The sequence below is a fragment of the Rhincodon typus genome, chromosome 19 (genome assembly GCF_021869965.1).
Source record: "Rhincodon typus isolate 14 chromosome 19, sRhiTyp1.1, whole genome shotgun sequence".
NCBI lineage: Eukaryota > Metazoa > Chordata > Chondrichthyes > Orectolobiformes > Rhincodontidae > Rhincodon > Rhincodon typus.
Window position 1 is genome coordinate 46184200 of NC_063350.1, and position 27215 is coordinate 46211414.

Sequence of the window (27215 nt, forward strand, 5' to 3'; positions counted from 1 at the left end):
TCCAGTTGCTAATTTTAATATTTATAAAGAATTTTGCTTGCACACCCAGTATTGTCTCTCACTCCTTGGTCTTGTTACCTCCCTTGAACTCATCCTTATTTTAATCTGCCCCTTCTTTGGCAATGTTCAGCTACTTCACAGCACTCTGCTTCTTGAAAGTATAATACTGCACTTGCACCTCATGAGTCAACTGCAGTCATTTCTGAAGTGTTTCAGTTGAGGACCAGCTCCTCCAGGATTCCAATACCTTTACCACTTCCTTTAGTGCCATCTTTTCATGTTCCAGCTCCTGTGTCTTTTTGCCAACACAGCTTGTTTCCCGTACCTTCTCACAGCTCTTGTAACTGCTGCACTTCCTGCTTTGATCTTAGCTCGCGGCTTCTGCTCTAGATTGGCTTTCTCCATCTCAACAGATCGATGTTCCTCCTGTGCCTTCAGCACCCTTTCCTGCAGGTTGTGTGGACTCTGCTCCACTTTCTGCAGCTCCTCCAGATCTTCCTCCTTTTTCTTCATGTGCTCCTTGGAGTAACGGTTCTGAAAGTAAGCGAATCAGCATCCATCCACACCAATCACTATGGAAACCATCAAGAGAAATCCTTTAAGGTGGTTGTAATGAGTCGGAAGGGTGGTTTGAAGAGTACGGTGTCCAGAGCCTTCCGTGAACTCATCCTTCACTTACCAAGTCAAAACCTTTGCTCAGTGGTTACATTCTTGTCTCGGAGTTCACATGCCTGTAAGATAACCCCTGGCAGTCTTCAAAAAGCAGCCAGGTTCCTCGTGTGTCTCAGCCCATATCAGCCAAATATATTATTTAAGTTTTGTGACCATGTACTGTAAGCATAATATTGGTTGCTGATTACCATGTATTACAAGCATGACTTTACTTCAGATTTGCTAGATTCGCTGTGAAGCACTTGTGGAAATGTGGAGGAAGGTGCAGTCCTGTCAATGTGAGTTTTTCTTAACTTTTCCAATCTTCTCTCTACGTAGCCCCTCTATCTGTCCTGCCTAAATTGAGAACATTTCAACACCCTTCTGATCTAAAGCTTTGGCAAAGATCTGTAGCACGGGTTGTGGATGTGGTTGTTGACTAGCTCGCCGAGCTGGCTTGTTTTTGTTCAGATGTTTCGTCACCATGCTAGTTGACATCAGTGGAGCCTCTGATATAAACCCATACAGATCAAAACTGGAAGTGACAGTACTCACCATAACAGACTGGAGAGTAGAAATTCCAAGTAGAGTAGAATAACCGCTTCATCGGAGGCTGCACTGATAATGTCACCTAGCATGGTGACAAAACATCTGAACAAAAACAAGCCAGTTCGGCAAGCAAGTCAACAACCTCGCTCTTCTGGTCTATATGACTCTGCTTTCATCTTGTGCCTCTGGTGGGGGGAAAAAAAAATTTCTTTCAAACTCTAATCTCCTTTTACTCTGATAGATCTTTTATTGAAGCTTCTGCTGATTTACAGGTGTGTGAGAAATACTACAATGATCAATTATTTAATACCTTGGTGCTTAAAGTTAAGAAGCTAGGTCAACTGCACATGTTATGTAACTGACCTTCCAGCGTGATTTTTCTGGCTAATTGTATTTTTTTTTATGGCATGTGTCAGGTATTTATTAAGAGTGGTGAGAACGTGGAACTCGGTGCTTCAGCGAGTGGCTGAAATGAATAATATAAATTCCTTTTAAAAGGAAGCTAGATAGGCACGTGGGAGAGAAAGGATGAGATTACAATGATAAATTTAGAGGTTTGAGCGGAGCACAATGCAACAGGGACTGCTTGGGCTGAATTGCCTGTTTCTGTGCTATGCATTATGTACTGTCTAGCACTGGCGATAACTCCTAAACGCAAAATCACTTCGAATCTAGAATGTAATTTTGTAGGCAAAATTACTGAATAGACCATTGTCACGGACAAATAAAATCTGTTTCTATATATATATGTTGGGTAGGAAAGTTCTTTTTTTTTTTTTTAAATTTCATACCAGTTCGACTTGTAGGTATTTAACTAAACTCAACATTTTAAATTCTGTAGTTATTAACTTAAGCAGGATTCTGACAACGTCTCCAGTGGAATTGCTGGGCTTAATTAAGAAGCAGCTAAAACTGGACTTTTCTTTAAAGAGCGCAAAGAGCTAACCAATTTAGTGTGATATACAATAGACTGCCAGAGTAAGAGAGATGTGCTTTTGCTTTTCCTTTTCCTTTTCCTTTTCCTAAACTTTTTTTTTGCCCTCAGGAACTGATTTATTGCGCTACAGGAGAAACTAGTTACTTGATGAATATATATTAAGTGACTAAGGTTTATTCTTTTTCTAAGGTTCAACAGAGCAATGGGTGACCAGGTTAATAATATATAATGTAGTAAATGTATAATTGAATAAGCAGTTCTTGAATGTGTTTTAAGATAACAATAGATATAATACATTTGCAGCATTAGAAGTTCTGGATGCTGTTTTGGTTCAGAGCAAACATATCTGCAGTAAGCATTTGATGTTTGAGCAACTTCAACACAGTTGATGAGCTGGAGGCTGAACTACAGACAGTCTGACGCAAGAAAAAAGGGGAAAGTTATGTGGATGCTATGTAACAGGAGGTGGTCACATCTCTGCCTGTTGGGTCTGATTTGGATCAGTGGTCAGAAATATGTGAGTGAGACAGTTATGGGGACCCAGAGGACAGGAACACAGGAGCCTCAACCTTTGGAATTGTCCAACAAGGGTTTGAGGCTTTCTAAGCTTGTCTGGATAACAGCAAGAGCTGTCGGCTAGATGAGCTAACTGACCATGGCACCCCGGTGCAGGAAACTATTCCAGGAGGAAGTAAGAATGAATGAATGTAGAGAGGATAGTATAGTGAGGATCCTTAATACAGTTCTCTTCAGCAAAGAACGTGGGTTCAGGAAGCTGTGTTGCCTGCCTGGTGTGTGTATTTTGGGCATCTGCTCAGGTTGAAGAGAAACTTGTAGCGTGAGTAGGAGGAGGATCCAGTCAGCATAGCCCATATAGGTAACAACAACTTAAGTGAAAAGAGGAGGTTCTGCCTTGTCAGCGTAAGCTAGCTGCCAAGTTCAAAAGCAGAACCACCAAGCTCATAATCTTTGGATTCCTATCTGTATGTGCAAATTGTCATAGACAAAATCAGATGTGGAAATAGTTTGGGTACAAATGCGAAATTATAAAGACAAGGAGTAATTTGTGGGAGAGGTGTAGAGCTTCCCTAATAGTAAGCAGACAGTAGGAGCATAAAGAAAGAAGTGAGATCTTGTCAGGAAATAGTGGTGATAATCATAAGAAATTTTAATCTGTATATAAACTAAAAATGAGCGATCAGCAACGGTAACCTAGATGAGTTCATAGAATGTTTTCAGCATAGTTTCTTAGAATAGCATGTTCTGGTACCAACTAGGATGCAGGCTATATCAGACCTGGTATTGTGCAACAGATTAATGATCTCGTAGTGAAGATGCTCAGTTAGCAGTAACCCAAGTATTATTGAATTTTACATTCTGTTTCAGGGTGAGAGGAATGGATCCAAAACTTTTTTTTTAAAAAAAAAAACAAGTAAGGGGAATTATGAGGGCATGAAACCTGACTAAAGTGAATTGGCAAATTAGGTTAAAAGATCACAAGGATATTTTATAATACTTAAAATTACACAGATGGATACCTTACAATGAGTAAGAAAAATTCCAAGGGACAGACCTATCATCTGTAGTTAACTAGAAATGTTAAAGATAGGATCAAACTAAAAGAAAAATAGAAACATAATCATGCAAATGCAGGTGGCAAATCAGACGATTGGACAAATTTTTTTTTTTTAAATGTAAAGAATGACCCAAATAAGGAACAAAGTTAAGAGCTAGCCAGATATATAAAAGCAGTAAATAGTTCTATAAATATTTAAGAGTTAACAACATTGGTCCTATAGAAACTGAGACTGGAGAATTAATAATGGAAAATAAGGAGGAGGCAGATGAACAGCTATTTTGCAATGGTCCTCATATTGCAAAGAGTGTGAGTAACATCCCAGAAGCATCAATATATCAGGAAGTGTAAGTGAGGGATTGAAGCCAGGTAAATGTTGTCTGGGAAGGGCTGTCTTGGCTATGAAGAGAGGCTGATAAGGTCAAGTTGTTTTCTTTGGAGCAGAGAAGGTTGAGGGTGGACATGATAGAGGTGTATAAGGTTGATGGACATGGATAGAAAGTGGCTGTTCCCCTTAGTTGAAGGGCCCATAACAACGGGATGCATCTTTAAAGTGAAAGGCAGAGGAATTTAAAGAAATTTCTTTTTTAACCCAGAGTGTGGTGGGAGTATGGAAATGTGTTGCCTAAGATGGTAGTTGAGACGGGTAACCTCAAAACCTCTTTTAAAAAGGTTGCCTGAGCACTTAAAGTGCCATAACATTCAAGGCTGTGGGCTAAGTGTTGGACAGCGGAATTAGTGTAGAATTGGTAAATTTTTGGCAGTACAGACTTGGATAGGCAGAAGGGCCTCTTCTGTACTTTTATGATTCTATGAAAATCATACTCATGGGAGAAGTGGTACTGAGTAAATTGTTGAAACTATGGACTGACAAGTGCCCAGGGTTCTGATGGACTTAATTCAGCGTCTTTAAAGAAATGGATGATGGTGATGCGTTTATTGTAGTTTTTCACAACTTCTTGGTTTAGGGGTGGTCCCATTCAAAAAATATCTCATGTAATTCTGTTATTGAAAATGGGAAGGAAACAGAATATAGCAAACTACAGGCCAGTTAGTTAACATCTGTCATGGAGAAAGTGCTGAAATAGATTTTGCAGGGCAGCCTTCAGGACTCAACATCGAGTTTAACAATTTCAGAACATGATCACCACCTTCCTTGTTAATTACTAACTCTGCAACCCCAGGTCCTGTCATGAAATGGTTTGCCTTCAAATACAACCAGCCCATTTTAAAGTACTGATTAATCCCCGTTATCATCTATTTGGCCTCTCAACTTGCCTGCCTTATGATCCACAATCCCTTTGTCTGACTATTGTGTGTCTCTGTGTCACTTACTCATCTGGGCTCTGTCTGCCTATTCACTCAGTCCTTTCACCCAACCCCCCATCATCAGCATAAATAACCACCTTCTCCTAGCACTGAAGAAGAATCACTGAGCTCAAACTCTCTTCTCTCCACAGATGCTGAGTTTCCCCAGTTTTTGGTTGTTTAACATTTTGGGTAGGAGATGAGAATTTTCTTTTTCTCTGAGCACCTGTGTAGTTCTCTTCCCAAGAAAACAGTGCATGTTGAATTTATTTGACACATTTTGACAGATTTTTGATGCACAAGGGAGTGGAATCTTGTTGAGGATAGATGGAAGAGTGGAGTTATAGCCAATCAGATCAGTTGTGATATGAGTAATAGGACAGATTTAACATTGGCCTACTCCTGATCTGAAGCCTTATGTTCCTACTTTAACTGGCTTTAATGAACAAGGAAAATAGTACAAAGTTAAAGCTACTGCATTTGGATATATGAAGAGGTTATATATTAGTTAATGGCAGAAAAAAGAAATGAGTTGAATTTTTTCATAATTGAGATGTAAGTTTCAGTGTCCAATGTTGCAAGCTACATACTCCTAGAAATGTGAATTGTTGAAAAGATGTGTGAGCACTGATCATAAAGAATGAGATGAAAGTAGTAGAAGAATCCTTGTCTGGAAAATCAGGTTCTGAAGTCACAAGGGCAGCAAGTACTTTACTAGGCAACTGATAACTAACTTGCAGTAGTCACGTTGTTGGGCAGAGTATATATCAGGCAATTGGAGGAGTATGTAGTAAGAGTATGGGGTTGTTGGGGCTTTAATCTTATTAAATTTTATAGACTGGAAAGCAAAATTAGCTTGGAGTACATTTTTAAGATTTTCTAGAGCACAGGTTTGAAGAATCAACTTTGGAACAGTCAACTTAGGCTGGTATGATAAATTATAACCAGGAACTGCAGGTGCTAGGAATCAAACAAAAACAAAGTGCTGGAGAAACTCAAAGTGTGGCAGTATCTGACCACAAAGAAAGAAGGCAAAAATTTAGTCAGAGCAGCATGAATTAGACCAGCATGTTGGGCAACCAGTTTAAAAAGCTTACAGTAACCTGGAATTTATTAATAGGAGCATGATTGCAAGAGTATGGAGTCCGTGCTTAACTCAGAAGACACATCTCAGCAGAAGTAAGGCATTCACTTCTAGGCGCTGCACTTTAGGAAGGATGTGAAAGCCAAAGAGGTTTACAAAAATGGTTTCAAGAATGAGGAAGTTCAGTTACAGAGATAGATTGAAGAAGCAGATGCTGAGAAGTGTTCAAACGCATGAGAAATTCAGAAAAGGCAAATAAGGAGAATATGTTCTCGTGTGAAATGCTCTCAGGAATGAGAGGGCATATACTTAAACTAATTAGTAAAGGAAGCAAAAAATGATGTGATGAAACACTTTGTCACGCAACGAATCATGTGGGTCTTGAATCCACTGCCTGAGAGTATGATGGAGGCATTCAAAAGTTTATTCTTTTTCAAATAAACAACAGTGACCGGAGAAGGCAGAAGAATGACACAAGATGAGATGTTGATTTGGAGAGCCTGTGCAAATGAAAGGCCAAATGGCCGCCTCCTGCACTTCCTAATCATATTTTTCACACAGACTAGAAGTGTTAATATGCAATATTTTAAATTAAAAATTACAGAAGGGGGCATCAATTTGGGGGGAAAAACTTCCAGGATAATTACAAAGCTACTAATCTTACTGAAGTAAAAGAAGAACTGAAATTATTGGAAATCTGTTTTTGTTCTAGCTTTCTTTTTTCTGTTTTTAGTGGTTGCTGTTCCAGAATTTTTTTAAATAAAACTACTGGTTTTGTGAACTAATTTGTGCCTATCAAAATTACAACTAATGTCATTATCTGTAGTACTGCAGTGGTTAGATTCATGTCAGTATTTAGCTGTGACTGTTTTGAATTTAAGGTTTAAAAATTACCCAAACAACTACCAGCACTATTAGATGTCTCTGTTTTAATGTCCCATTGTGTACATTTTGCTGCAACCAAGGTGAAGAATTACGCATTCATCAATGGATTATGAAATGTAAACACATTCTTGGTGGACATATTTGCAACAAGACCGATTTTCTATTTTGCAAATACCTGAATCGAAAAACTCCACTTCCTGCTTTGATTGCACCCACCGGGTTAACTTGGGCAAAATATTTTTTTTTTCTCTAGGATGCATGGCTAAATATCTTGACTCTTGCGTGGAAAGCTAATCAAGTGGTGTGAACAAAAAAGCAATCTTTGTAATATCAAACAGCTGCAATAAATTTTCACAAATGCTACTTGTTATACATAAGGCATAAAAAGAAGCCAGTATAAGGGTAATTTGAAGTCCTACGTATCACTGGAATCAAAACTAAACAGATTGCACAGATTGGTCATTGGGTTACTAATTTATACCATGCTCTTTTCTGTGCTTGGCCTGTAGTGGGTAAACTAATTTTTCAATTTGCTTCACCTTTGCCATTATATTGCTTCAATGGATGTTTGTGCCATAAACAATTCCTGTTCAAAACATGCCAGCAGCATAAGTCACTTTAAACAGACATGGTTTGGTGATGTACTTACCAATGTCACTAAATATATCGTACATCTCTGATCACACACCGGCCGAAAGTGAGAAGTTTGTCCTTGTGCAGGGTTTCAATTTTGGTGTGCCTTCACTCTATGTCAAATGGGAAGAGATATTTGCTGAGTTCAAACTTCTCTAATCATGGTTTTTTTGCCACAAGCCAGTGTTCACTGAACACGGTGACTGCTTGAAGGCATATCGAGTTGATCTAGTGCACATATATTGTGTGACTCAAAATAACCTGTTCAATTTTCACATGCAAACTAAATGTCTCACAGTGAAGTGAGGCCTCAAGATCAATCTGGATATTTGACAAAGAGACTGGAATAGACATCATTAACAAACGTGACTATGTCAACAAAAGACGCACCATTCTAAATGACATTCAGCATGACAGGACAACTTTATTGGACAGCCAGTTAAGAAAGCATATGTACATACACTAATGGATGATGACATAAAGTTCTCAATGCCTTTTTAACTTATCTGCTGGAAGGTGCCTCAAGACTTCCCTGGGATGCCATTAGTTAACATCTCTTACCAAAACGGGCCTGACTTCAAGAAAATAATGGGGGCTTGAGTGTCTAAAGAAATGGTGTAGGCAAGAGTTGCATTGGTGCAGCTCACGGTAGCTCAGTGGTTAGCACTCCAGAGCACCTGGAGGAAACACGCAGACATGGGGAGAATGTGCAAACCCCACACAGTCACCTGAGACTGGAATCAAACCCAGGTCCCTGTGCTGTGAAGCAGCAGTGCTAACCACAGAGTCACTGCCTTTTGTAGTCACTACTCTTTCACAAATGCCTTAATTGGGGTGGCACAGTGGTTTGCACTGATGCCTCACAGCACTAGGGACCTGGGTTCAATTCCACCCTTGAGTGACTGTCTGTGTGGAGTTTGCACGTTCTCCCCATGTCTGTGTGGGTTTCCTCCAGGTGCACTCTGGTTTCCTCTCACAGTCCAAAGATGTGCAGGATAGGTGGATTGGCCATGCTAAATTACCCATAGTGTTCAGGAATGTGTAGATTAGGTGGGTTATAAGGGGATGGGTGTGGGTGGGATGCTCTGAGTGTCGGTGTGGACTTGTTGGGTCGAAGGGCCTGTTTCCACATTGTAGGGATTCTATGAAATGCCTTAATTCATAATTAACTTGTTTGTCTTCGTTGCTCACCATTGCCGCAGTGGGGTCCTGCCTAAAACCTCGGCTGCGTTATTGCCCAAGAAAACCAGATAGCCTAGGAAGGTTTATCGTGAAAGGGATCAAGATCAGAAAGAGTTCAAAGCTCCTGTTTTGAAGATGTGAGCTAAGCATAACATAGTTGACACTTAACACAATGATGGCATTCTGTTATTGGTCGAACACTTCTTCCTGTTTCTGTAAAAATGAAATTAAAAATACATTGAAAACGTACATTTTTCTCACATCCCCAATCAGTTACACTTGAACCATACAGATACTCTCACTGTAGAGAAGGTAAGCTTTTTTAAGTACAAGGTCCTTAGTTTTATGACTGTAATATATTTGTTTCAAATGATAGTTTATGAAAGTCAGCATCAGAACTGTTTGTATGGTTTTTATACATAATGTAGGACCTGACAAGCTTAATGTCTTTGAAATTTATGCTGTGTGATGCAGAATTTAATTTTGGAAAGCATATTTGGCCTAAAGTTAACTTTTTATTAGCCTTTTTTGAAAGTCATATTATCTCAGTAAAATAATTGGAATCAACGACAACAAATCCTGTAAATCATAGGTATATAATTATACAAGAAACAATGCCATTTAACAATCACTGTAGACGATTGTTGAGACCACCAGAATTAGGCATTAAGAAGCAGAATTTATTTTGACCGTGTCATCCTTAACATTGGTTATCATTATTGATATATGTGTAAACTGTGGAAAAACTAGAATAACATTTCGCCTAATAACAGGACACTTTGTTATTTAATGTCATATTTTGCAGCAATACCCTGATTAAACTAAACGTTCATCAGTAAAATGAACCTGTCAGCCTGTATTACTCTTGTCCTGATTGGAACCGCAATTGGAAAGTCCGGACTTAATCCAGGAATTCAAAGTAAAATCACACAGAAGGCTTTAGAGTATGGTATGTACGCTTTGAATAATTTTGTTAAAAATTCTCAATGTATCCTTTCACTTTCAGTCAAAGCAGATCTCTGCGATTATAAACTGACAAAGTATTGTGACTTAACTGTTACAAGTCTGTCTTAAAACAAAAATGCAATTGATGCAAAGTTTCAACAAGATCAAGGGAAGTAAGAAAATGGATAAGTCATAAAGGGAGGATAAACTGATGGGGCTGAACTGAGTTAAGTATTGACAACAAGTTTGTTGTGTCATTTTCAAACTCTGGTCAAGGGCGTGGACAATCTTTTTAGGCTCCTATGCAGTGGATCTGGCTCAGAAAATTGGACAGGTACTTGTACAATGAGTTTGATAAGTTATGGGTGCTGTGGATTGCTAATGTGACTTCCTACAATAGAATTGTAGAATGATTGCAGCACAGAACGACACCATTCAGTTCCTCATATCTAAGTCAGGTCTCCGCAAGGGCAGCTCACCTAATCCTACTCCCATATATTTACCCCGTGGTCCTGCAAAATGCTCCTCCAGATAATAATCCAATTCTTTTTTGAAGGCCTCATTTGAATCTGCTTCCACCGTGCAGTCATGCAGTACATTCTTGACATTAACAGTCACTGAGCTAAAAATGTTTCCTCCTGTCATTGTAATTTGTTTGAAATCACTTTAAATCGAGATTCTCTGGTTCTGGACCCTTCCATAAAGTTTTTATCCATATACCTTGTCTAAGCTGCTCATGATTTTGAACACATCTATCAAATTTCCTCTTAATCTTCCAATTTCTATAGAGAACAGACCCAGCTCGTCCAATCTATCCAGTTAACTGAAGCATCTCAGAAAAAATCTTGTAATTGTTTATGCACACTCTCTGATGCCTTCACATTCTTCTTTTATTATTTATCCATGGGCTATGGGCATTTCCGACTTCGCCATCATTTAATGCCTGACCCTAATTATCTTGGAGAAGCGAGCCACCTTCTTGAATGGTGCAATCGTGTAAGCACACTCACAGCACCATTAGGAAGATAGGCTCCAGGACTTTGACTCAGTGACAAAGAAGGAATCACAATATAGTTCCGAGTTAGGATGGTGTGTGGTTCAGTGAGGAATGTGGAAGTTGGTGGTCTTTCCATGTAAGTTCTGTGCTTGGTAGAAGTTGTCGATCTGGCTGTCTAAGAATCCTCGATGAGTGTTCCAGCGCATTTTGTAGGTGGTAAACATTACTGCCACTATGCATCAGTGGTAGAGGGAATGAATGTTGAACAAGTTAAATGGGGTTCAGAGATGATAATGCAACTGAATGTCACATGGTGATGGTTGGATTTTCTCTTCGTTGAGGGTAGTAATTATCTGACGTGTGGTGCAAATGTTATTGCCTCTCATCAACCCAAGTCTGAATGTTGTCCGGGTCTTCCCGGGCATAGACTGCTTCAGTATCTGAGGTGTTAAGAATGCTGTTGAACGTTGTTCAATCATCAGCAAACATCCCCACCTCTGACCTTAAGATTGAAGGAAGATTATAGATGAAGTAGTTCAAAATGGTTAGGTGTAGGTCACGACTCTGCAAAGATGTCCTTGAAGTGAAATGATAACCTCCAACAACCAGAGCCACCTTCATTCCTGAATTGTGGTTCGCAGAATTGCATACAATACCCCAGTCAAGGTCAAACCAGTGCTTTGGACACAACCAAGTCTAGCTCTGAACACTGTTTATAAACATTTTTAATTCTGTTGGGAGGGCTGTAGCGTCCCATTATAAACTAGGGAATTGTATGGACTTTCAGACATGTGCTTTTGACCTTTGCTTGCATGCTATTGATCCAGCATGCATCCTGAACACTTGCCTTCCTCAAGTGAGTTAAACTGGCCTCTCAATGGGGAATTTGTCTGCTTGCCAGCAAGCTGTGTCTTCAACACTGTCCAATGCAGTTACAAATAAAGCCATCACAGATTGTCTCATGCAATCTCTCACCATTCATGTAACATGCTTCTTTTTTATTTTTCATGCCAAATTGCACAATTTCACATTTTTGCTACATTATACTCTATTTGCTAGATCTTTGCAAACTCATTTAACCGAAGTATAACCCTCTGTCGTCCTCACAACAAACTTAGCTATCTATTTTTGCAACAACAACAAATTTAGCTACCATCCCTTTGATTCCTTCATCCAAGTCATTCATATAAGTTTAAGAAATTGAGTCCCCTGAACACTGTGTGGTATGCCAGCTCCTGGAAAAACAGGAAATCTTGGACACCAACTTCCTGTTTGCCACATTAACTCTGCAAGTATGGTTATTGTATATTGCTGTCTCATTTATACTTTAATAATAACGGGTGTTGATAGCCTCATTGTTATTTTTATCACAAAATCTGTGCCCATTTGGAAGTTATGCTATTGTAATTGCTCAGTATGAAATATTATCCTTTTTGCAAACTAATTTTACTTTAATTCCGTAAAAAATAAACTGTTCCCACATTTGTTAGAACATTCATATGAAAGGAAAATTGTTCAATAAAACTTTACCTAATTTATCATTTGTTTTCTGTAAGAAAAACTGTATTAATGATTATTGATATGGACAAGACCAAACCGCTCAAAATATATTAAGAAGACAGCCTAGACCCCAACTTTTTTTTTATTTAAAAGGCACTGTATTCCAGTTGCAATTTGATTGGTCAAACTACCAGGCTTAATGCAAAGCATACTTTTATTCTTACACCCCAGTTAATATACAAAATAAGAATTTTTAAAAATTGCTTAACTGTAACTCTTTCAAAATACTTAACTATCACTGATTAGATATTCCTATACAGTAACATCCCATAAACACATCCTTGGCCAAGGCAAATTCAGTAAAATAGATTGTCTCACATCAAATTCTCTGGTCCAGGAGGAAAGAACATTAATAGAAAACTCAGAGAGAGAGAGAGAGAGAACTCAAATGTTTTTCTGTAGCAGGGAGAGGTGTATAGCAGCTTCCAAACCCAAATAGCTATTGAAAGCTAAACTAAAATCCTAATTCTGTGGGAACTTGACCCCACCCCTTCAGGCTGCTTCTATTGGTCCAACTTTAAAACAAAACCCCAAGGCCTCACAAGCTGTTACTTTATTGGCTTGGAACAGGCTGCTCTCACCTCTGGGTCAACTTTAAAAAAACAGGACAAAATACATCTCTTAAAGTCGTATTGTCACTATATGGCAATTATGGAGAAAATGATTGATGCTTTTAACAGATTAAAATGATTCATATAGTTAGTAACTGGTGAAAATGAAGTTCAACGCATTTTAAAATGCAACCTGATGTTACCTCCTGAATATATTCAGAGAAAATAAATGTTATTCTTAATATGTATATATATATTCCTATTGTGAAACTATATCGCCATTCTGTCACTGCCACAGTGTCAAAATACTAGATATCCTCCCTATGTGTTCTGTGGATGTACCCACACCACATCTACTGCTGTGGATCTGAAAAGCAGTTCATCACTAACTTCTCAAGGGTAATCAGAGATTGGTAATAAATACTGACTTAGCCAGTGATGCTCACAGCCATGAATTAACTTTAAAATTGTGCAGACTTATAATCTCTGGTCAACTTTCTGATCTCTAGAAATATCATTGAATCTGTCTTCTGGCTGTTCTTAAAGATGTGCTTTCTGTGCTCAATCTCATCTTGTTGAACAGCTTTCTGATGCGGGTCAAAGGGTTTATTTGAATTTAATTTAAAATGTTCAACGTGTTTCATTTATTGTGTTCCTGCTTCAAAATGTCTAGCCAAGCAAATTGCCATCACTGTTGCTGAGGAGAAGATTAAAGGGTTTCAACTGCCAGATTTAAGTGGGTCGATAGACCTACTGGGGTGGATAAACTATCGTATCACAGGGTATGTATGACAAGAGGTAAACATAGCCTTTTTTGTGTCAAATTCTCTTACTGTATTACAGACTGCTGAGCTTCAATTCCTTTTTAAAGTTGCAAGGTGACGATGGTATCAGAAAATTTACAACTCATTTTCTCTCTGGATGAATTGCAGCATTCCAGACTAATCCCATTTTCCAGCACTTGGTGCATAGTCTTGGTCCTGCAGGTTAAGTGTGCTTTAAAATATTCCATCCAGAATTGAATTAATTGTATTAGTTATAGTTTCATTAGCACACATCAAAAAATACAAAAAAAGACCGAGGGCAGAATCTTAAAGGATTCTGAGCACTACCTCACATTAGTCTGGATTAAACTCCATCTGCCATTTTTCTGTCCATGCCTCCAACTGATTTATATGTATGCATCTGCCAAGTGACGTAGCGAGTCACCAATTAAAGGCCATTATGGCATATTAAACACTGTTATTAGCCCAAATCATCTTATTAATGATCAGCTTCCTAGCTTACCAAACACGCCAATTAAACTAGATGGTGAGAAAACATGACATGTAAACTAGATCAGGTACCTGGCAACTTCAGCTCAGGCCTTGCTTGGAAGGAGCTCCATGATGCTGACAACCAAACGGCATCTCAGGACACAATCCAAGACGCTCCTTCATGGATATTGGCATCCAGCATTTTGCAACTCGTCTCAACCATTATGGTGGAGGTTACTTCTGACACATTCTGAGTGGAGATTTCCAAGGAGCACATGCCCTTCTTGCACCTCCCTACCTTCCTGTGAGGAAGCGGCACAAGGAGTGCATGCCAGGTTCCTCATGTCTTTGTCACCATGCCTTCTGTCATGAGGACTATTCATTGGGATGCAGGTCTGTGTGCCTCTCCAGCAGATCCCGAGGGGGCTAAGCCTGGCTCTCCGACCTGTCGGTGGAGGTAGGAAACCAGTGTATAATTTGCTGCAATGAGGCCCATTGTGTCCTAGATACCTGTCTGTCGCTCCTGTCTCTCCATGTGTATGTGGCTGAAGTCCCTGATTGCTATCACCACAGGGTCCTCTCATGCCTGGGGCTGAGCAGGTGCCTGGTCTCCAGGCGTCCCCAAGTGCCAGTGACCTGAGGCATCTCTTCTGCGGCCAGCTGCAGAGCTGTCACTGTGAAGTGCCCACCAGATGGTAAACCTACCCTTTCCAATGCTAATGTTTCTACTCAGCTTTCTACTAAGGGGTGCACAAAGCAGCCTTATCAATGTTTCCTCTAAGGCCTCCATTCTCTCACCCTTAAACATCAGGCAGGTAGCTTCTGGTGGAGCCAACCTTAGAATGAAGGGATGACGCTTTTGAACTGAGAGGAGGAGGAATTTCTTTAGCCAGAGGGTGGTGAATCTGTGGAACTCATTGCCATGGAGGGCTGTGGAGGCCAAGTCATTGAGTGTATTTAAGGCAGAGATAGATAGGTTCTTGGTTAGTAAGGGGATCAAGGGTTTTTGGGGAGAAAGCAGAAGAATGGGTTTGGGAAACATATCAGCCGTGATCAAATGGTGGAGCTGACTCAGTGGGCCAAATGGCCTAATTCTGTACCTATATGTTGTCATCTTGTGGCTTTCTGTATGGTGCTGGTAGAGATTTGGCAGTACTTGCAGGACACAAAAGAAAGAAGGCATCACAGCCAATGGCCAGATGCAGTGTGCAATGAATAAGACTGACAGTTGAGTTAATGTGAGAGTTGCATTGGAAGGAACAGTAGCAATATTCATTTAGTGGGATATCCCCACAGGAGCAGTCTTGGTCTTCTCCTGTAAGTGCTAAGATTCCCTCCTCATGGAGGGTGAGGAACCTAATGCCAGACACACCTCCACTTGTCCTCACTTTCTGTGTCCTGTTTATGGGTTGTTTTCTCGGAATGAGAGAACAGGAGGGTGGGTGAGATGAAATTGGGTGGCACGGCTGTTAGTGCTAGTGCAGATGGATGAAAGTTGGTGAGGTGTCCTGAGTCAGTGAATAGATAGAGAAGAGGGCATGCAGTGTGGCAGGGGCTTGGATAGATGACAGTGAGTGGTGAAGTTGTTGCATGCAACAATGGGGGGTGGTAGACCATGAGCTTTGATGAGAGGTGGATGCAGTAGCAGAAATGGAGTGAACATGGGTGAGCAGAGAGAAGAGTGTGGCATTTAATTTGGTGGAGGAGAGAAGTTCATTGACCTTCTTATGACATTGTTGGCCATTCCTCTGCACCACTGAGATGGTACTGGCCCAGACGATGATCTCAGACCAGGCTGCCAAGGTCTGCTCCTCTGCCAGTTTTCCAGGAAAAGGACTCCTCTCCTTTGCACCACACCCTCAACCAAGACCTCGAGGTCCTTGTTGGAGAATCGTGTTTTTGTTTTCCCCTTCTCTGAAATCTTCTAGAAACATACTTCACCAAGCAGAACATCTTCAGAGTCCATGTTCACCTTTTAAAGATGGTGCAGATGCAAAGGTTGCCCATCTTTTTGGCAGCTATCCACTGAGCGGTGAGTTGTTCTGAGAACATTGTGTGGTGAGATGGGACCAGAATCGGACTTGGGGGATGTTATAGTCTGGGGTAGGTACTTAATGATGTGTGTTTGATAAAACACAGTGAGAAATCCCACTGGACTTTGTGGTGGGAATCCCTCAAAAAACCTGACACAACTCAGGCTTAGCCAAAAAAAATGTAAGATTCAGCCCTCAGAAATAAATGTTCTATCATTGTATTGGGAAATTATGTCTGTGTGCATCTTTTTCTTTCTTAGAATCATTGTGACTATATATACCTTGATTGTAGCATCAATCTTTCTTACTTTTGGAAAATGCCTGTATCCTTCTATATTCTGTTTTCTAAATGTTTATGTTCTACTTTTATTGCCTCAACAACTATGTTGCGTAAAATCTTTCTTATGAGAATGTTGTTTGCTGATGACGACTTCTGTAGAGGGGTCCATTCATTACATCTGTTCAGTAATGTTTAACAGCTTTTGAAAACAGAATGCAGCATGTAGCATCTCAATGACCAGTTCCTTCTTCAAAGCATGATTATCCTTTGAGACATTTGCTATGGTTTTATCCAATTGGTTGGTTTCAAGATGGACTGGTCAAGGACAAGGCAAGGTCAAGTATGGTTTTCAGGTTTAAGCTTCTTTATAGCACTCTATATTACATGTTAAGTTGACATATAGGTAGTTCTCCTATAACGTGATAATTGTATTCTCGTGTGACCTCACACTATAGAAAATCATGCTGTAGAAAATCACGTTATAGGGAAAATCGCTATAGAAAATCCCTATACCCATACAGCAGTAAGTTCATGTTATACAAACAGCATCCACTATTCATCAATCATGTTACAGCCAATTTGCCTTAATGAAACATACATTATAGCAGAACTGCCTGTACTACAATAAAGGCATTCAGAGATATACCAGGCTCTCATCTTACTGTTACGTCATGTAAAAAATTGCTGCTTAAACTCCATTGCCTAATGCTAATCAGTCTACTCCAAATACTTCCCTGACTGTGTTTCTAACATCCATATCACTAAATGTTAGGCTTCTGCTTAACTTACTCTGTGTTTCTCTCTGCTTAATTTAGCCCATCCATGCTGTGCTATGTATGCCCAGTGAGTAGCAGCTCTGTGATATCATTGCAAGGTTCATCCAGGGTCCTAAAGCCCTTACACAGTATTGACATAATTCAAAATAATTCTCTGGACAGCTTCCTTGTGCAGGCTTCAATAATTAATTATAATACCCACCCTTCTTCAGTGTAAGTCATGGTACTTGTAAGTGTGTAGACAACATCAGGAACATGGGGGGATTAGAAACAGATTAGGTACCTGCACCTAAAGACTGATACAACATCTATGTCCCCAAACTAACACATGTAGAAATGTAAATACTCACTTCTCTCAGATGTGAAGCAAACAGTTGCAGAGCCATCTTGTGAACTTGCACAAAGAAGTATATGGCCCCTGTTGTGCCAAAAGCCATCTTTTCCAATCAAGGAACCTGCCTTCAAACGTCTTCCCTCTCACCTGCAGTAATACTGTGTTAGATATAAACCACAGACAAACCATAAGTAATGAGATGGGGAAATCCCCGTGGAGAAATAATCATTATGAATATAACCCAAATGAAAAGATTATTCAAAGTCCATTTCCATGCTGCAGAAATTGACTTCAAATAATTACTGTGTGGTGTACTGTAGGATGGCACAAGGTGGTACAAAAGTTAGCACTGCTATCTCACAGCGCCAGGGACCTGGGTTCAAGTCCAGCCTTTGGCAACCGTCTGTGTGGAATTACCGTTCTCTCTGTGTCTGTGTGGGTTTTCTCCAGGTGCTGTAGTTTCCTCCCACAGTGTAACAATGTGCAGGTTAGGTGAATTGGCCATGCTATATTACCCTGTAGTGTTCGAAGAGGTGCAGGTTAAGTGGGTTAACTATGGTAAATGTGGGTTTACAAGAATAGGGTGGGATGCTCTTCAGAGGGCCGGTGCAGACTCAATGGGCCAAACGACATCTGTCTGCACTGTAGGGATTCTATGGTAAAAATGGACATTTCTATGGTATGTGCAGGATTTAGTCCAACTGAATTCCCAGCTGAAATTAAAAGGCTGCAAATTGGATAGATCCTATTACAGGTTGATAATTTACTTCAATAAAATGTCACTCATGCAATATGCACTCAACTGATCTTTCCAAATTAAGAATTATTTTTCATGATTTAAACACTTGCAATATACTTTTTTCATTATCTCCTTGTTTCTGAATCTTGGTGTAAACCGAGTAGGCTAATTTTATTTTCTAATACTAATAACATTTTACAATCAAATTTTTAAAAAGAGGTGACGTGTCTCTCAATACGAATAGACTGATGCTTCTTATATTTAGATCTTCACCGTAGTTCAGCAGCAACAGATAAAACAGAATTCCTACAAGCTAAGAGAATTGCAAATATTATTTCACTAAATGCCAAAAACCCTCACCAACCAGAACTCCAATCAGTTGTGAGCCTTTTATGAAAGTGTATCTACATATCAACACTAATGTGGTGTTTTAATTTGCACTGCACTCTGCAGATTACCTTTGTGGCTGCTATTTTACAAATAAAAGTCATAAACATCATTTTGAAGGTTTTGAAAGTTCCTGAGCTGTGCTACGATTTTTTTTGTGATATTTTTAGAGACGATTCCAGTTTAGTCTGAAATAAATCTGCAAATGATACTTTTCCATCCCTGTTCATGAGAAGTAAAATAACTCCAAAGAGGCTATAATCCCATTACCAATCATCCTTTACTCAAGTGTGGAGAGTCCTTAACACTGATCCAGCTCCCTCAGAGCCAGCTTTCAGAGTATACAGAACCTCTGACATTCTTGTTCTTATCTGTCAGCCAGGGCTCCCTGATTGAACCAGATTAACAGCCCCAATCAGGGAGCTCATATTCTATGAGGTCTACTTGGCTGATCTTAGTACAATCACTACAAGAAGGTGGAAAGCTAATGCTTGTTTGTATTTACAGGATGCACCTTAAAAATTTTGGATTGCCGAGTTCCAACATAGGATTCATCCCCAATACTGGAGTCAAATTTTCAGTGGATAAAGTCTACATTGAGATTGATGGACGGTGGCATGTGACGTTTGGGCTGATGTAGGTTTTCATTTTATATTCCTTATAGCGTGATGAAGGTGTTAGTGTGTAATGTCCTGTTAAATATCAAAAGCCCAGTTTCAACTATTTAGCATGGTAGAAGATACATAATCAAAATACAATACGATATCAATCTCTCTGACTGAGGAGTGTATGAAAAATTAGCATGTTGGGGCTGCTGCACACATTAATTCCCACTTTCTTCTCAGGAAGTTGCTCATGCCTGGGGCTGACTTGTTTCCTTACTAAAACTGAGTTCTCAGGTGACTGGAGAATGCAGGCATGACATGGAATCTCTGTCATAAGTGAGGCAGACAGTGGTTGGGGGAATGTGAGGGTGAGATGGCCAGGTTACCATGCACTCGTATCTCTGCCAATGCTTGACTTCACCTTGCAGTTGGCAATGAGACTCATGGTGTACAGATCTCTCCCAGGTGCCTCCTTTGAGTGGTCTTGGGGCATGACCTCCCCTTGACAAAGACTGCTGACTCAGCCCTATTTTACCATGCATTTCCAAGTACTCCGCAATCTCATCCTTAATAATGGATTTGAAAATCCTCTGCCCTCCTGCTGTGTCAAAGCTCCAAATATAAAGCTTATCTCAGGAATCTCGTAGATAGACGATGCAGCCTGCCCAGCAGAACCGATTGAGCCTGATCCATGCATCATTGCTGGGAATATTGGCCTTTGTGAAAATATTGACTTTAGCTTATCCATCCTGACAATGGATTTGCAGGATCCTGGTATAATTCCAGGGTTTTGAGTGGTGTGCTGTACACAGTCCACATCCTTGAGTGATAAAAGAAGGTGGGTATCACTACTGCTGTGTAGACTACAAGCTTGGTGCTGGGTTTGAGGTCCTGATCTTCAAATACTCCCTTCCTCGGGCGACTGAAGCCTGCACTGCCACATTGAAGGTGTTGTTGAACCTTGTGGCCAATATCTCCCGTTGTTGTCAGTAAGATCCCAAGATCTGGAAAGTGGTGATCATTGTCTAAGCCTCATTGTGGATTTTGGTATCTGGAGGGCAGTGCAGTGAGGCAGGGTCAAGTTGACAGAGAACCCTTGTCTTACACCAGTTTAGCATAAGTACCCTGCTCTCATACCAACTAAATGAAAGTGTTGACATGGCTTGGAGCTTGGTCTCCAAGTCTGTGCGTATTCCAAGTCTGCATGCTGTTGTTCAATAACAGCAGAGTGATGCCATTAGAGCTGGCCTGCACATGAGCAAGTTCCCCTTAGTTCTGTAGATTAGCTCCTATAACTCCAAAACAAAAAACATTTCGTGAAGTGTATTTCAATGTATCCATTTTATCAAATTATATTTAAGAAATTCCATATTTATACCTTTTAAAAGTAACACAGAGAAAAATATTTGGTGTTACACTTCGGAAATATTATTAAACTTGAGAATTCCAACTCTGAAAGAGTGATATAATGGTGTGACATGTCACTGCGGCTCAGTGTTACCACACTTGCCTTTGTATTAACAGGATGTGGGTCCAAGACTGACATTCAATCACAATAGTGAGAGGTTACTGTAATTCAGAGGAGCCAGTCATCTTTCAAAAAAGACTTTAAACCAAGGCCCATCTATGCACTCTTGTGCACATGTTTCAAATTGTCTAATATCATTGTTCTCTTTCTCCCTCTTGGTTTATATACCTCCAATCATCCTTCAATAGTCATCTTCAGCAAGTTCTCATGGCTTACAATATGGTCAATCTAATCTTGTCACCTTATGATGATCTTCCCTTCTCTGCACCTTGAGAACTTTTTCATTGGTTTCTCCAACCAATCTGCTCCATCTTTCTCCAGAACCCCATTCCACAATTTTCAGTTTTAGATATCTGCTTTTTTGAAGAGTTCACATTTCAGATCGAGGCAATAAGACACTCATCTTGATCATTTATTTCTTAAGACCTCTGTTCCTTCCTGTGCTGTGCAATTCTTTATGTTTTGGTGGATGTATTCTTTGCTGTTTTGCTAAAGTGGAAACTGTAAGAATCCATTAAATGGCCTGTGGGGGCAAGGAGACTGTAATAGTGATGAAAGTACTAAACAAAGGAAGGATAGAATACTGGCAGGAAATATACTGCATTATAGATTATGAAAAAGCTTTTGACCAGGTAAATTGGCAAACTGGTAAGCTTTTGAAAATGCTTGAGGGATTCAGAGTTCACTAGAGAGATAAAAGAATTATTTAGTTTTCTGCAAGGGGCAGACACTGTTACCAGTCACACAATATTGAACAGTTTGTGAGATATTCATCTGTCTGTGTGTCAGAATTACTCTGTGTGGCTGCTTTGTTTTGGCCACAAGAGGCAATTTAGAAGAAAACAAACTACACAGATATGGATCAAATAATTTATCTGGGGCACACTGGGGCAGATGTATAAGCAATTTTTACATGTACGTTACCCTTCAATAGAAAAGATGGTGGAACCTTCAACCTGAACATCAAAGATCTCTTAGCTGCATTCAGTGTCAACATTTCAGAGGACAGCTCTCGACCAGCACTGAGTTACAATGATTGTGCCGCCAGTTTAAACAATTTCGACCTTCAGCTTCACGGAGGGGGCAGGTAGGTCTGTTGGACAAGATGGAAGGTACATGCAATGTAAAACATCCAGGAAATACACTGTGAAACATGTATTCATTTTGTAGGACATCCAAGGTATATGCATTGTGAGACATATAACATACCAAACAAACACAGAAGTTGCTGGAGAAACACAGCAGGTCATAGAGTCATACAGCACAGAAACAGGTCCTTCAGCAAACTTGTCCATGCTGACCAGGTTTCCTAAACTGAACTAGTCCCATTTTCCACTGTTTGGCCAATATCCCTCTAAACCTTTCCTAACCATGTCCAAATGTCTTTACGCACCATGCTCTGTCTGAAAAAGTTGCTCCTCATGTCCATTTAAAATTATTCCCCTCTCACCTTAAACCTATGCTCTGTAATTTTGGGCTCCCCTACCCTGGGAAAAATGCTTGGCTATTCACCTTATCTATGCCCCTCATGATTTATAAACCTCTATGTAATCACTCCTCTATATCCAGCCTATGCTTATAACTCAGACCTTTCAGTCTCAGTATCATCCTTGTATATTTTGTTTGCATCCTTTCCAGTTTAATAATATCCTTCCTGTAGTAGGGAGCCAGAATTGTATGCAGTACTCCAAATGTGGCCTTACCAATGTCTTGTTCAGCCACAACATGATGTCCCAACTTCTTTACTCAATGCTCTGACCGATGAAGGCAAGCGTGCCAAATACCTTCTTCACCACCCTGTCTACCTATAATGCCATTTTCAAGGAATAATGTACCTGCACCCCTAAGATGTCTCTGTTCGATAACACTCCCAGGACACTATCATTAATTGTGTAAGTTCTGTCCTAGTTTGTCTTACCAAAATGCAATACCTCGCATTGATCTAAATTAAACTCTATCGGCCACTTCTAAGTCCACTGGCTTCGTTGGTCAAGATCCCATTATACTTTTACATAACCTTTTTCAATAATTTTGGTGTCATCTGCAAACTTAGTGACCGTGCCTCCTATATTCTTATCCAGATCATTTAGATAAATAATGAACAACACTGGACCTAGCACTGATCCTTCCAGCATACCACTGGTCACAGGCCTCCAGTCTGAACAACAGCCCTCGACCACCACCCTCTGTCTCCTACCGTCAAGCCATTTTGTATCCAATTGGCTAGCTCTTCCTGGATCCCATGTGATCCAACCATACTAACCAGTCTACCATACAGAATCTTGTCAAAGGCCTTGCTAAAGTCCTTACAGACAATGTCTACAACTCTGCCTTCATCTATCTTCTTGGTCACCTCTTCAGGAAACTCAACCAAGTTAATGAGACATGATTCCCCACTCGCAAAGCCATGCTGACTATTCCTAATCAGTCCTTGCCCCTCCAAATGCATGTAGATCCTGTCTGTCAGAATCACCTCCAATAACTTACCCACCGCTGACATTAGGCTCACCCATCTGTAGTTCCCAGGCTTTTCCTTGCAGCCTTTCTTAAATAATGACATAACATTAGCCACCCTCCAGTCTTCCATCAGCTCACTAGTGGCTGTCGATACAAATAGCTCTGCTAGGGGCCCAGCGATTTCTTCCCTAGCTTCCCACAATGTCCTGAGATACACTTGATCAGGTCCCAGGATTTATCTACCTGAATGTATTTTAGGACCTCCTCTTCTGTATTGTAGGTTCTTTTCAAGATATCACAATTTATTTTTGCAAGTTCCCTAGCTTCCAAGGTTTTATCCGCAGTAAATACTGATGCAACGTATTCGTTTAGGAGCTCACCCATCTCCTGTGGTTCCATACATAGACAGCCTTGTTGATTTTTAAGGAGCCCTATTATCTCCTTAGTTACTGTTTGCCCTTAACGTACTTGTAGAATCTATTTGGATTCTCCTTTATCCTTTCTAACAAAGCTAACTTGTGTCCCCTTTTTGCCCTCCTGATTTCCCTCTTAAGTGTACTCATACACTCCCTATACTCCTCAAGGGATTCACTTGATTCCAGCTGTCTGTATGCTTCCTTTTTTTTCTTGACCAGAGCCTCAAGATCTCTAGTCATCCAGTGTTCCCTACTGCTGCCAGCCTTATCCTTCATACTAACAGGAACATGCTGGCTCTGAACTCTTGTTAGCTTGCCTTTGAAAGCTTCCCACTTGCTAGACATCGCTCTCCTGCAAACAGTGACCCCAATCAACTTTTGAAAGTTCCTGCCTAATACCACCAAAATTGGCCTTGCTCAATTTAGAACTTTAACTTGTGGACTAGGCCTATCCTTTTCCATACTATTTTAAAACTAATAGAATTATGGTCACCCAAAGTGCTCCCCCACTAACACCTCAATCAATTGCCCTGCTTTATTTCCCAAGTGGAGGTCAAGTGCTGCCCTTCTGTAGTTGGTGACAGGCCTGATAGCACCAGTGGAGAGAAATAAAGTCAATGCCAAGTCTGGAATGACTCATCTTCAGAATTGACATTACACCAATTTTCATATCAATTCTCTTATCTGACAGCACATTGTAAACTCTTCCAACCGGACAAGAAATGTACTGGAGTATCACCACCTACAAGAGCCCCCCTGCAAGCCACACACCATTCTGACATGAAAATATATCATCATTCCTTTACTGTCATTGGGTTAAAATCTTAGAACTCCCATCCTAACAGCACTGTAGTTGAATCTGCATCTCATAGACTGTGCCAATTCAAGAAGACAGCTCCCTACCACCTTCTCAAGGGCAACATGGAGTGAGTGACAAATGCTTACCTTGCCAGTGACATTCAGATTCTATGGGCAAATTTTTAAAGGGTTACGCAGGAAAAATTAGTAATTTTACAACCATTTTAATAAAGAAATTGAAAATCTGGTTCCAATTTCAGTCGCTCTTAGAAGCAAGTAATGGATTAGTAGCGAAGAATTTAATTACAGACTTTTTTTTAATCTTTTTAAAGCTGGTTTTACAACATGTTCCTTTCTCAAGTGAAAAGTAAAATCAGAGAAGTTGCTCCTCAGAAGGTAAGCTGACATTTTATTTTCCCTTTAGGTTCAATGCCATAATCAACTGTAAAGCCAAATATTCCTGTAAAATTCAAGAGAATGTGATAATTGCTCGTAAGGTTATATGAGCAATAAGAAGATGGATAGAATTGCACTAATGTTGGTGTTCATTATGGCCAGAGGTTTTCATATTATCTGAGTTAAAAATGTTTAGAAATGAATAATGGTACAAACTTAGGGATTCAAATATGAGTAGGCTCAGGTAAGGAGCACATGCGAACATTAGTAAGGCAAATGTTAATAATAATGCAAACTTCTTTCATTTGTTCCTGCAACATGACACTGGCAAAGTGATATTTGTTGACCTAAGGTCTTTAGCATTTGCCCACCTTCTGGAGTCATATCTAACCACATTTCATAGGACATTAGTGTATTGGGAGGTTTTACAACAATCCAACAGCTTTTTAAATGATCATTATCTAGTGGCAGCCCACACATTACTAGATTTCGCTCTGGTTAATATGAAATCTAAATCAGTACAAACGAAACTCAAGGTATCACAGGCAGAAAACTAATCAGTGACAACTCCCACAGACAGTTTACGATTGAGATCTATTCACCAGTGTGAACGAATGATCAGATACAGGGGTGGGGTATAATCAGTCTTTACTAGTAGCATTAAAAACTGCCTTGGGAATTGGACTGATGAATGGACTGTCTAACTTCAAATAATGCAGATCTTGCCTAGTGCACACCCTGTGCAAGGTAACCTGTATGCCTCTGTCTAATTTATTTTTCACCCTATGATCTGTATGTCTTTGCTTACTCTGATCTGTCTGTACTGCTTGTAAACAAAGCTTTTCATTGTACTTGGGTACACGTGATGATAAATCAATCAAATCAAATCAGCCCATTTTAGAACATACTTGATGTTCTTTTGCAATGAGGTCAATGGAAAAGGAATGTGGGTACAGCATAGAACAGACTGTTTTATGATCTGTAAGAACTGCATAGAATCTTCCAATGAAGACCAATTCACCTCCCAGTTGTTTCCTCACTGGAAGTTCTTGTCTCCTCAACCCACATCTAATGATTTAGTTCAGCGCCTTTGCTTTAGCAGTTGATAATCAGAAGGAAGGATGCTGGATGTTTAGAAGATAAAATGTTGTGAAATTCAAAAGATGCAGTAACAGTAATAATTATACAAGTTGGAAATGACATTCAGAAGAAAATGCAAGTGTATATATATTATATATGTATGTTTTTTGTTTTAAATGGGTCTGTTGGAATTGATAGCTGAGACAGTATAATAATCTCTGTGATGACGTCACATAGACAGTCAAATGGACAGAAGGTAGAGAGAAAGAGAGGCAGTCCGTGAAGAGATGTGGAAGTTCTTGTGTAATCTTTGTATAGTGCAGTAACAAAACAAACATTTTATTGTTAACTTTACTTGAATCTTGAGACTTCTACAAGCTGGATGAAAGAAATGGATGGCCCTCATTTACCACATATCACTGCAGGCAGACAGCAGAGTCGTAGCTGAGGGATAGATAGGAGGCAACTAGTAATATAAAGATCCAGAAAGAAAACACAAAACCTGCTTTCATAGAGGTCAAAATCAGCCTGAAGGTAATGGTGCCAGAAAACTTACAACTCCAGAGCACAGTTGCAGAAATGGTGGACTTACAGAGACTTAAGACAACCCTCATTGTAAAGCTGTTGTCTGTATAAATGGTCTTGATTCCAGATGCAAGCTGGTGAGCCAAGCGAAAGTTGCGATTGGGTAAGAAACCATCTGGGAGGCTTGGAAAAACCTAATACATGGTACAAAAATAATCAGGCTGCATGGGCAAACTAGATAAGAACTTCTGCAGCTCCCATTCAGAGCGATGTCATTATGCATAAAGGAAAGTGACAGCAAAGGAGGGCCAAAATTAAGACTTTGGGAGCACAAAGCAAGAAGATTAACCATCTGGAAGTCAAACAGAGGAGTTTTTGTAGTTTTCAAGATTTAAAGAAATATTTCTTGTGTAGCAAAGAGATTCTTTGAGGAGAGAAGAGACCACAGTAGGTGTCATTACAAGTCTCAAACACGGGAAACCCTCCATTACTCCAAAGGAAGCAGGAAAAATCATCATTGCCGCAAGCTAATTTAATACAGAGGAAAATAATACCTAGTAAGCAAAGAAAGGCATAGCATCTGAATTTTCATTGCTAGAAAGATTTAATCACAAGATGAATTGAGAAATCTGAATATGGAGATTTGAAGACAGTCATGATCAGAAACTGAAATAACAAGGTGTAGAGCTGGATGAACACAGCAGGCCAAGCAGCATCAGAGGAGCAGGAAAGCTGACGTTTCGGGCC

General features: G+C 39.9%; 1 protein-coding gene and 1 pseudogene across 2 annotated transcripts in view; one reads left to right on the forward strand and one right to left on the reverse strand.

Annotated features, from left to right (window-relative positions):
* Positions 1 to 100: 100 nt before the first annotated feature.
* Positions 101 to 668, reverse strand: LOC109919750 (annotated as a pseudogene).
* Positions 669 to 9068: 8400 nt separating this feature from the next.
* LOC109913673 (bactericidal permeability-increasing protein-like) overlaps positions 9069 to 27215 on the forward strand; it is a 46924-nt gene continuing 28777 nt past the window's right edge. For both annotated transcript variants that reach the window (XM_048608440.1, XM_048608441.1), the window contains exons 1-6: positions 9069 to 9117; positions 9611 to 9754; positions 13532 to 13640; positions 19171 to 19299; positions 21731 to 21883; positions 24800 to 24863. In XM_048608440.1, the coding sequence (XP_048464397.1) occupies positions 9646 to 9754; positions 13532 to 13640; positions 19171 to 19299; positions 21731 to 21883; positions 24800 to 24863 (564 nt within the window). In that variant the 5' untranslated portion in view covers positions 9069 to 9117; positions 9611 to 9645. The remainder of the gene's footprint in view (positions 9118 to 9610; positions 9755 to 13531; positions 13641 to 19170; positions 19300 to 21730; positions 21884 to 24799; positions 24864 to 27215) is intronic.